The sequence below is a fragment of the Zonotrichia leucophrys genome, chromosome Z, assembly GCF_028769735.1.
Source record: "Zonotrichia leucophrys gambelii isolate GWCS_2022_RI chromosome Z, RI_Zleu_2.0, whole genome shotgun sequence".
Lineage (NCBI taxonomy): Eukaryota > Metazoa > Chordata > Aves > Passeriformes > Passerellidae > Zonotrichia > Zonotrichia leucophrys.
In genome coordinates, this window is record NC_088200.1 from 22,300,998 (window position 1) to 22,312,577 (window position 11,580).

General features: G+C 38.9%; 1 protein-coding gene across 4 annotated transcripts; it reads left to right on the forward strand.

Annotated features, from left to right (window-relative positions):
- Window positions 1-64: 64 nt before the first annotated feature.
- On the forward strand, window positions 65-9,355 carry NMRK1 (nicotinamide riboside kinase 1). Of its 4 annotated transcripts, XM_064735669.1 has the most exons (10): window positions 65-480; window positions 1,717-1,886; window positions 2,363-2,422; window positions 2,842-2,932; window positions 3,536-3,584; window positions 4,963-5,125; window positions 5,204-5,275; window positions 6,271-6,380; window positions 7,338-7,427; window positions 7,793-9,355. In XM_064735669.1, the coding sequence occupies exons 3-10, from the start codon at window positions 2,394-2,396 to the stop codon at window positions 7,810-7,812; spliced, it is 624 nt and encodes a 207-aa protein (XP_064591739.1). In that variant the 5' UTR covers window positions 65-480; window positions 1,717-1,886; window positions 2,363-2,393; the 3' UTR covers window positions 7,813-9,355. The 4 variants fall into 4 exon arrangements, with proteins under 4 accessions (XP_064591739.1, XP_064591736.1, XP_064591740.1 ...); XM_064735666.1 differs by lacking the exon at window positions 1,717-1,886 and having other exon boundaries at window positions 65-521; XM_064735670.1 differs by lacking the exon at window positions 1,717-1,886 and having other exon boundaries at window positions 65-428.
- The last annotated feature ends 2,225 nt before the right edge of the window (window positions 9,356-11,580 follow it).

Genomic DNA, 11,580 nt, shown 5'->3' on the forward strand with positions numbered 1-11,580 from the left:
CGCCAGCCCCGGGCGGCACGCGGCCAATCAGCGCGCGCGCCGCGGACCTGGCCCAGCCGCTTCCCCGCCCGCGCTCGGCCCGGGCCGCAGGAGCCGCCCAGGCGGCGCTGCCGGGGCCGGGCGGTCCTGGCGGCTGCGAGGGGGCTGCTCCCGGCGGGCCGGCTGGGGCGTCGTGGGCGCCTCGGACCGCCCCGGCTGGGAGGCGGGCGCGCCTCGCACAGCTCCGTGACGGGACGCAGGAGGCGGGCGGTCCGCCTGCGCGGAGCCCTGCTGGCGGAAGGATGTGCTGCTAACACCCTCGCGGCGTGGTTGAAGTAAAGTGCGAACTGCGGAGGCGCTGAGGTGTTGGAACTGCAACTGGTGGAGGCGCGGCCGGGAAGCTCCGCCAGCCCCGCGGTGTGGGCCCGCAGCTGTGAGAGACGTTCCCGGTGCGGGTCCGGTGCGCCCGGGGGTGGCTCCCTGCGTGGGAGCATTGCCGCGGTATGCCCTTAAAAATGGAGTGACTGCAGCGATGCCATGGGGTTTGTGCTCTATTTAAAGAGACAAATTGAACCAAGCTAGAGTAGCGTAGGATTTCTGTGTTGCAGTATTTGTGACAAATCTGCTTTTGAAATTTGTTTTACACACTACTCAGGACGGCAGAAGAGTTGGTGTGTTTTTTTATCATGGTATTTTTTGCCGCAGACTGGGATTAATTTGCATGTGCATAATGACATAAATTGAAGTCCAAAGGTGAGCGTGTTTGTCCGGTTTGTTGCGTAACACCCTTTGTGGGACAAAGGGTAATCTGCAACACACACCTTACTGATGACTTTTAGAAATTTAGAGCTTTTTAATCTTATTTTTAAAGTAGACTGAGTACCATCACTTCTTAAATAAAATTATCTGTCTTCCGTCTTTGCATTGTTAGTCAGTACTATGAGCATTCAATGCATCACTGAATTTGAAAATTTTAATATTCCTAGAAATCCAATGTGTACTAACTTTAAAAACTCACAAATGCCAACTACTGTAGATAAGCAGCACCATTGCAAAGCAATGACTGTCATACAGATGATGGCTTGGGCTAGTCAATATGGCTTTTTTGGTTGTTTAACGTAGCCATTCATGGAAAAGCATGCGAAGATCATATCACAGACATGTGAAACAGTGGAACTTCCAGTCGTTGCACCAAATGCAAGACGATTATATTATTTCAGGCTCCACATGTGTCTAAAGCTTACTTTCACAGAAACAACGTGGTTTTGTTTTCATACTGATCCCCTGTACCAGTCTTTTTCCTAATACAGTATAGATACTTGTTTGTTGGAGGTAGGGAGGGTTTTACCTGCTCAGTCCTTTCAGGTCTTAGGTGTCATAGGTCTTACCTTCCTAAGCTTGACCTAGGAGGATAGAGCAGGTGAAAAAAGGGGTGTTTGGAAATAGTTATAAATTGATGTGTTAAACTGAAAACAAACATTGTTTCTCCTGTCTTTTGCAGAAGTGTTTTTCAGCTGCAAAATTTTTCCTGGATAGTTCATTATGTCCCTACAAACACCCATTCCAGAAGAAAGTTCAGGGGAAAGAGCTGGGGCAAGGCAATAATTGTGTCTCCTGGCAGCTCTGACTGTACTGAAGGTGTTCAGGCAGTCAGTGCCTCAGAGTTGGTGGGGTATGGTGGCAGCAGGGATATGGTGGACAAATTAACCTTTAGAGTTTACTCTTCGATCTTTTCAGGGGAAAATCAAGTGCTACCTAGGCTAAGTCAGCTACGAGGGCTTAAACTGCCCTTGCAGTAGTTTTAATGCTTCCACATTAATCTGTGGTGGGGCAGAGGAAGAGGATTTGTGTGGTCTGTGCTGTTAATACCCTCAGAAAGGGAGTGGTGAATCACACAGTGATACCAGGTTCGTAAAAGAGTTTTTGAACATACTCTTTGTTACAAGTCTTCATGAAACTTTAAAACGCCTTTCTCCTCAGCATGCCACTTGTTTCTTTCTTAATGATTTTCTTTGTTTTGCCACCACAACTTCTGCTTACCTAATCTTTTTTATATTGTTAGGGCTTGAGCTAGTGATTGTGCTTTTCTTTAGGATCTTGTATGATACCAACATTGTTAGAATCGAGTCTCCCAGACTTCCTTTCAAATTATTAAAATACTGTCAAAAATAAAGTACCTTGGAATTTAAGATGGGGCATATATACTGCAGGTTTTTGGTTAGCTTTAGAACAAGCAGCTGAGATTCTGACTGTACCTCTGCAAAAAGAAAAATGATGGACAACAGAAAGAAAATAAATTAACGGTATAATTGTTATTTCTTAATACCATAGTTGCCTTCTTGTTACCAAATTAAGATTTTTCACTGGCTGTTGTTTTTGACAGGAAAAAGGAAGAACTGAGGAGAAAACAAACTATGAAAGTATTGGTTATTGGCCTTGGAGGGTAAGTTATACAAAATTAAATTTCCTCTACAGCTTAACACTAGTCTTCTTCTCAGAATGATGTGATATAATTTCTATTTCTGAATACATTTTTTTCAAACTGGATTACAAATGCAACATATAATTGTTGTTTTATAGCATGTAACTCTTAAAAAATTGTTCTGTGTCAGTTGGAGACCTTAGGTGCAGGTATCTGTAGCATCTTTCTTGGCACTGCTTGATTTGCTGTACCGATTATTGAAAACTGATGGAACATACCAGAAAATTTCTAGAGGTAGAGAGTATTTAATGTGACTAAAATTTGGGGGAAGTTGTATTGTTTATTTGCATATAACTATACAGAAATGTATGTGTGAGCTTGTACATATGTTTAAAAGATTACTTTTTGCCTTGGTGAACTTTTTGCAATGTTTTTAACAGTGTAACAAATGGAGGGAAAACAACGCTAGCAGAAAAACTTAAGAATATGCTTCCCAACTGTGATATAATCTCTCAAGATGACTTCTTTAAGGTAACAGTTTTATTGGAAAAACCTGATAGGTAAAAGGAGGCTTGAGTAGGTCTCAATTACTTTTTCAGTTCTCCTGTTGGTGAACTTTTAAAATTGGTGCTGCTTAAAGTAATGTTAATTTAATAAGAATCATAAAATGAGCACTGGGGTAACTGAAATTTAAGTGGCCAAACTATTGGATATACTCAGCCAATAGAAATTTCCTTTCTTCTTTGCCATTCTTTTAAAATAAGGCATGGATGAATTTTTCAAGATCCTTTTGCTAATGAGTTTAATCATACTATCTTAAGCCTACACACATACAACAATAAGTAGTTCTTTGTCTTCTAAGTCAAAACAGAAAAACAGCTAATGTTTTGACACAGTTTTCTCAAGTATATCTCTAATGAATTTAACTAATATGATTTGGAGTGTTTGTTGGTCTAGATTAAATAAAGTTTTTGTAGTGTATTTTAACAGTTGTTTACATCAGTTTAATGTTGCAGATAAATTTAACTAATTGGATACAAAAGCATAAACCCTTACGTTTATAAACAGAGTATGTATCTCTCAGCATGGTCATAAAAGCAACCTTGAAAAAATGAAATTTTTTTCCTCCTTCAGCCAGAGTCTGAAGTAGAAACAGATGAACGTGGATTTAAGCTATATGATGGTCAGTAACTCTGATGCACTGCTTTTGAACATTGTACTGAAGTTGTTGTGCTGAGCTTCAACACTTCTTCCACCCCATCCCCTCGCTCTCTTCCCTTCTAAGCAAGGCAGTAAACAAGTGGTTGTTTCTGAGCAATCCTTCTTTTAATTTCCTTCATCTCACTGACATATTTAAGCAAACTTGCTTAACAAGTAAATAGCTCATGCTAGGGCTTGGTCCTGCCTTTGCTCTTTTGAATCTTCTCCTCTCTTTATTCCACTTGTGTCTGGTTTAGTAGCAAATGGTACTGTTCATTTGGAAGTCTTTGCTTGCAGTACTGGCATAATCTCATCACTTGGTAATGGCTCTCCTTTTTCTGCTTTTGTTGGTGAGCTCATGGGATATCATATTGGGTTTTCCAAGTCAGTCAAAACTTGGGTTTATCCTGACACCTTTATTTGATGTGAGATCTAAGATAAAGAACATATATTTTTAAGTTCATGATTAATGCTGGCTCAATTTATTCTTAGTGATGCCTAAATCCAGATCCACTTTAGGGCAGTGTTTTGTGTCAGGTCATATCCACTTGTAAACAATTGCTTGGTTAATAGCTAATCTCTGTTGATACTTTGTGATCACAAAATGTATCACTGAGAAAATTGGTCAGACCCTTCAGTTGTACCTGAAGAGTGGTCATTACCAGCTATGCAATCTTTGGTTTAACTTGTAGACTTCGTGTAAATGGAATGTGAAACTGGAGAGATAAAATGGACATTGTTATTCAAATATCCAGGTTTAATGCTGCTCTTAAAAGCTCTTTAAAAATGTGTTTGCTGTTGGTATCCAAAAGCTAACTTATTTCTACCTTTGAATACTTCCTCAATATATTCTTGCGTGTCTACAGAAAAAAAAGATGTTACATTGTGCATTGTATACCATGGTCCTTTAACTCTCTCTATGCCCACCTGATAAACCTTATAAAAACCTAAAGCAAAACATGCTGAGCGTCTACTCCCCCCTCTGACTACTGACAAAATGGTGGAGGTCTCAGGATTAGTAAATTTTTATAGGTTTTGTGTAAGTGGAGAGCAGTCCCTGAAGTTTCTGTCATGAAGTGAAAAGCAGTGAATTCTGTTCAGACAATAGTAGATGCCATGAAGTCCAGAGAGACTACACCCAATTAAAACACCCCAATCCCGGTGCAAGCTTTGGTTTCAGTAAAACATCAATAGCAAACACAAAACTACGGATATAATCTTTGGGATAATCCTGTTCCCCTTTGTTTAAATTTGTATGTAAATTATTTGATTCTTACTGATTAATGTAGGGATACTTTAGGGTTCTTTTTTATTTTTTTATTCTTTGTTTTTAAGGGATGTTTAACTTTGTTTTCATCTAGTACTTGATGCTCTCTATATGGATGAAATGGTGACAAGTATTCGCAATTGGATGAAACGCCCAGCAAGCCCAGGTGTTGTGGCAGAAGAGCCAGAGAATATGTGTGACAATCTGAAAAATGTTCATATTTTGATTGTTGAAGGCTTTCTCCTTTACAATTATGAGTAAGCAGTAATATGTAACCTGGTAAATAAAAAACAACCCTAAAATTGAAGAGGGAACTAAATATGTTATTATCTTAGGCCCCTTAATGAGCTGTGGAATAGAAGATATTTTTTGACTCTGCCTTATGAAGAGTGTAAAAGGAGAAGGAGGTAAGATTATTGACTTCTTGTTTAAAAAGAGTCACCGCACCCCCTGAACTAGAGTGGTCCTTTTATGCTAGCTTTTCTTCAGTGCTTGCAAAATGTAAGCTATTAAGAACATCTATCCTCTTTTTGTTAGTTTGAGGTTTGTTTGCTTTGATTTTCATTTTAGAGCACATGGTTATTAAAGTATTAAGTGCTTTGCAAACACTAAAAAGAGAATTTGTTGTCCTGATAAATGATTTCATTCCTGATTGCACAGTTGAGTAAAATTATGTTTAAAATGAGAAATGGTTAAAAAAAAATACTAAGCACTCTCATTCTTGGTTAAATACAGTTAATTGATGATTATTCTTAGAGTAATGATGTTCATGTCTGGGTTAAGTGTACAGTTTTGTTTAGATGATCCATTAATTTTACTGTGGATCTAATCTAGATTATTGAGCCAGTGTCTGACTTGCCTCTCAGTTTGGAGCAATACTGTATGCTTGGAATAATATATGCGCACAAAGTCATAATTTGCTGGCTGAGTGAAGAAATCTTCTATTCAACTGGCTGTGGGTGATACCGCTTTCTTTTTGGTTTCTCACTAGACTCACCTAAGACATTGGTGTCCAGAATGGAAGAGTCTAGATAAACAACTAGTCATTTAAAGCTTGAGAAATCTATATATCTAGTAAATAGACATAAAGTAGCGTATTTTGGTAGTAGTGTCCATACAGTTTAATTTACCTGCAATACCTTTTACAAAATTAAAACCACCAAACTTTTACCTTATCTTTTATCTTATCTTAAATGTGGTTTGATTGGCAGAAATGGGTAAGATAGCAAAAGACAGCAGAAGTCCGTGTCACAGACTGAATTAAAACAAAGGAGCCTCCTTGGCTCCAATAGAACTACAGCCAGCCTTTCTTTTTTATTTTGGATGAAAGCTGTTATTGAACCAGCTGACACTAGGGGAAAATTTAAAACTTATATGGGAACGCATATGTATTTTTGTGTAGCACCAGAGTCTACCAGCCAGCAGATACACCAGGGTACTTCGATGGACACGTGTGGCCTATGTATTTGAAATATAAAAATGAATTGGAAGAGAATGCAAGTATGCAAGTTGGTATGGTATCCTTTATTTTAAACTTACGAAATGCTTAAGTATGGCACTTGTGCAGTTTTTGAATTGTGGGATTTTTTTTAAATGGGACAAAATTTTCTTCAAGTGTTTTTGTGGCATTTAGTAGGTTTTGATGTTTCTGTTAGTTTATATTTCAAGCCTATAGGGATTTTGGTTTTGTATTTAATAATGAAAATTAGGAAGTTAAACAATGGAAATGTTCTGATCACTAATTAAGTCCACTTAACAAGATAACTTGTCAAGATAACACACTTATGTCTAAATAGGAAGCTTCTGAGATGATAGCTGATGCACTGGCAGAGTTCTTCAGAACAAAACTGAAATCCTGGTGAAGTCTTGTAATAAACTGAAGATACTTTCTAGGTGCTGACTGTCCACACTACAGTCACCAGTTTTGCATGAGAGGTGTCAAAGCTAGGCCAGCTGTTGGGGCAGTGCCACACGTTTGTGTGATGTTCACACTTACACAGTTCTTGGACTAGCTGCTTCTGGAGTGGGGCCAGAGGGAAGGGGAGGGAAGTTGGGTGGCCTCTTCATCATTAGCACACTGCTTCTTGCCGTGCAGTAAGAATAAGAAATGCAGTGCTCTTCCAGAACTTGCTCAAAGGCTGAAACTGAGGAACCTGAAATTATCTACTGCACAGAGACCTTTTTGACAAATTATTCCATTGCTCTACTGTCCTCACATAACTACCATTACGCTTTTGGAGAGTTTGTACCACAAAAAATTGTAAATGAATTATTAACTAGAATTATTTTCCATTATGTTGCGGTTTTTTACATGTAAAACAAGTTTGGGGAAGAGGAAAATGGGAGGTCCTGTTCTTGATTTTTTTTTCTTCTTTTCTGATGGCATCTATAGGAATACTGAAAACTTTGCCAATTTCCATTACAGATAGCTGGCATAGAACTCAAGAACACTTCTTTTTTCTTCTTCAGATTATTTGGATGGAACAAAATCCCAAGAGGAGCTTTTATCCTATGTGTATAGTGATATAATACAGGAATTAAACAAGCTGAGGGAAGAAAGTAAGTAATGTTACTGGAAATTGAATCTATGTATCCTGTTCCATGTTAACAAAAAGCTAATACTTTTATTTGAAAGTACTACAAGAATTATAGAGATCTCTATTTCTTTATGTGCTACAATACCACATTTGCTCATTACTCTGAGTCAATTTCAGTTAAAACTGTGAGTTCCTTGAAATGGTATGGTCTAAGATCATAGTTGAATTACTTAATGATAAAATAATAATAAAAAACATGGAAGAGAAGGAATATGGGATAAAATATGAATGAAAACAAATGTGTTAGTGGAATTATATTATCACTAATATACAGTGATGTTGTTTGCAAACACTGCAGATTAGATATGTACTTTGTATTTATTTTAGATCAGCGGGTCACATCATGACAATGTAGAAAGCCTGGATTCCATTTGACATGAGTTGAAAACACCAAGACTGTCATACATGGCAAGCCAACCAACTGAGCAAATGCTGTGTGTATGACCATAATGCTGCTTCATGTAACACAAGAGATTTTGTAAGTAATTATTAACTCTCTCTCGGGTACGGAGACAGAGACTCCATTTAGGAGTATGAACGCTGTGTTCCTGAAATTTCCTTTAATCAGCCCTGCTTTGGCTGAGCTTTAAATCTGATTCAATGTGTATGTTTTAAAACATGAAGATTTTGTGCATAAAACTAAACCACAAAGATGCGCTTCTGTTGGATTAATAAGCATATCTGAACATGGATGATTTGATTGCAATTTGAAATGATCATATAGGATTGCCTCTAATATTCTTAGGAGCTTATTATCACTGATAAGCATGCTCAGAGAAACTATCTGTGTAAGATATGAAAGTTTATGTGAGTTGTTATGCTGCTTATTCAGTAACTGAATACTTCACAACTAAGCTTATTTAGACTTGCTAAATACCTCTGGTGTTTGCACTGTAATTTTTGTGTTGTGTATTCTTTAGAGCAGTTGGGAATAGATGTTAAGAAAATGAAAACAAACCTGAAGAGGACTCAGATTGTTGGAAAAAGGTGGGAAAATAAGATGTAGAGAATGAGATGCATCATTAACAAGATATAATACATATATTGTGCAGAGATTGACTAGGATGGCACAGATGACTAGATAATAAAACCATGCTTCAGGGAGAAAGAAGGAAGAAATAATAGTTATTAATATTTGTAGCTCACATTGAAAGTGAAATGAAACTGAAATGTTGTGAATGGAATGTTCAGAACGCAAGAACGCCGGACAAATGGGAAAGCTTTGTTGTAGAATTTGTGTGTATATATATTTATGCAAACTAGGAAATTGGATCATAGTTTGTTGCTGAATAAGTAATATCTTAACTCTTATATTTTCTAGACAATTGCTTACATTTTTATGAGCCAGAATAAAAATAAAACTACAGACATGGAAAGGAAAGGATGGATTTTATTACTTGATATGTGACAGCTGAACTAGTCAGTGATTGGAATGTAGTACTTTATAGTAAAATTCCTAAATCTATGTATTAGAAAAAGATGTTATCAGATTACAGCTGTGTTTAGCTGTGTTTAAAACAAAGTGCTTCCAAATATAATTTTGTATTATTATTTTGCACTAAAAATTCTTCATTTGCATTTGCTCATATGCTGTGACGGACTGTCTGACTTTAAACTGTATTTTTTTTTTATTTTCCTTTGGAAAGGGTACAATTGCAAGAGATTAGCTAATGCATGGAGTGGTTGTGGTGGGCTGACCTTGGCTAGCCACCAAAACTGCTCTATTATTTGCCCCTCTTCAACAGGAGAAGGGAAAAAATGCAATGGGTTTGCATTTTTGTCGAAAGAAGGGGACTAGGACACCAGCTGGTTTATCACAGGCCCCTCAGGTCCGGTCCGGTCCCTCAGGTCCTTCTGGTCCAGTTTATTAAATAAAGTATCAAACACTTATACAGCAAATAATAAGCTTATGAATATTCTGTAAGCCAAGCAATCTATTGGTTAAACTATAGCATTAACTCATCCTCATTCCTTAGGGGTTACATCTCTCTTTTCTCATGTCTTTTTCACTGTTTGTTATTATACCACAGCTAGGCCCAAGGACACGGCTATCTGTGCAGGTGCAGGACTTGGAATTAGCCATGGTTTTGTACTTTTCCATTTTCTAGCAGCTAAATTCCCAACACATCTTGGCTTATCTTGCATCAAGATAAGTCAGGAAGATCACTCAGCAGTTACTCGCATGCAGTCAAAACAGACGTGGTTTTGGGAGATTATTTGAATTTACCGCCAATAAAACCAGCAATAATGAGAATTAAGAACAAATCATAAAACACTTTCTCTCCACCTCTCCCTTCTTCCTGGGCTTGACTTCCTGCAGAAATTCTCTACCTCATGTCTCCCAGCAGCACAAGTGGATGGGGATTGTGTTGGTCCTTCCTCTTCACGGACTTCTGCTGCTTGAGAATGGGGTCCCTCATATAGAGACAGTCTTCCACCTCCAACTGCTCTGCCTGGTGATTCACAGAATCCTCCAGAAGAGGAAATGGAATGAGCAATGGTGTCACCTGACTTTATTCCCAACATTAGTGCTAAGGAAAGAAGCTCAGTTTTGTCAGATCATCCTACAGGGAAAAATGATAGATGAGCTCCAATACAGATCTATGCATTTGTGCTGTAAATCATTATTGGAATATACATGTTACTGAACATGTAGCTTCAGCAACTTGTAATAAGAGCTCAGGGCACAGATCTTTCACAGTTCTTCTAAAATCCTGCCAGAGTTTGGAGTTGTATCAAATTGGATGGGTTTTTTTTTTTTTTTTTGCAAACAAAACAGGTGGTTTTGCTTGGCTCCTGTGTAAGACCAGTGGACCCATGTTTTCAGAACTGGGCAGTTTTGGTTTCTACATTTGGAGGGAATCCATAGTAGACTTGAAAGAAGGGCAGCTAAATTTCAAGGGAATGGAGACGCTGCTTTGCAAGGAGAGACTGAAAATTGTGGGACCACTCATTGTGGAGAATACCAAGGGGAAAATGGACCATGGTTTACAACATCTTGAAAGCTGTGAGTCGAGTGGATGCAGAGCTAGTATTCACCAAATTTTACAAATACTCATTTGAAACAGATTGACCAATTTATATTAAGGTAATATTTCACACAGGTAGAAATGATACTTTATGCTTGTCCTGGTTTAGGACAAATTAGGGGGAATCTCCAAAAGGGAGCCCCCCAAAACAAAACAAACCTCCAACCACCCCTCCCCCAACACCGGGTTTGGGAAGGAATTTCTCAGAGGAGCAAAGTGGAAAACAAAACCTATTTATTTACAAGTAACAAAAGAACACTCCCCAACAAAAGAAAAGAAAAGAGACCAGACTGTGTTGTGAAGGGCGCTGAGCTTCTGTCGCAGGCTCCGGGTGTCTTGGAGCTCTCAGGTCAGGTCCGGAGCCAGTCCAGTATCTTTAGGGGAGGGTAAGAAAGAGAGAACAAAAGAAAAGGAGAAGAAAAAAAACAGCGCAAAAAGCAGAAAGCAAGCAAGCAAGCAAGCGGCTAGCCAAGCCAAGCAGCAAAAGCCAAAAGCAAAAGTGCCTGATCACACACACTCCCTCCTCTCTTCCCTGCCCCGCCACAGCAAGACGGCCAGGGGGCGGGGGGAGAAAAGGCACAGCTGCCAGACACAACACATGATATTGGGATAAAGGCTGTCACCCCACGACAATGCTGCAGACACTGACCTTCTGAGATGTAATGCCAAAGGTAGTAGACAAAATCAGCAAGTTCAAAGGAGATACAGAAAATTTATTGACATTTCACCCATAAGAAGTAGTAAAAAAAGCAAGCAGTGCTATAGCGTGGATGTAGAAACTGACCAGGCTCACCTGGTGTCCTAAGTTGTGTGCTCTGGCCAGTTGCTGCAGCAACTCAGCCACAAGAGATAATGAACTCTTCAGAGTCGGTTTGGTAGATAAAGTATTTCAGGTGCTATTATAAAAGCTTACCTGGCATGTTGGCAGAATGCTTTTGGTTTGAAGGTGGTACAGCCCTTCAAACAGACAGAAAAAAAAAAAAATTCAAGTTTGCTCTTGGTGAATGCTTTTGTATTGCCAGGGCTGTGGTAGCTGTGAGGTGGTTGGGGAAAGCTGCATGACAGAAGCCTGTGGTCCTTTATTGA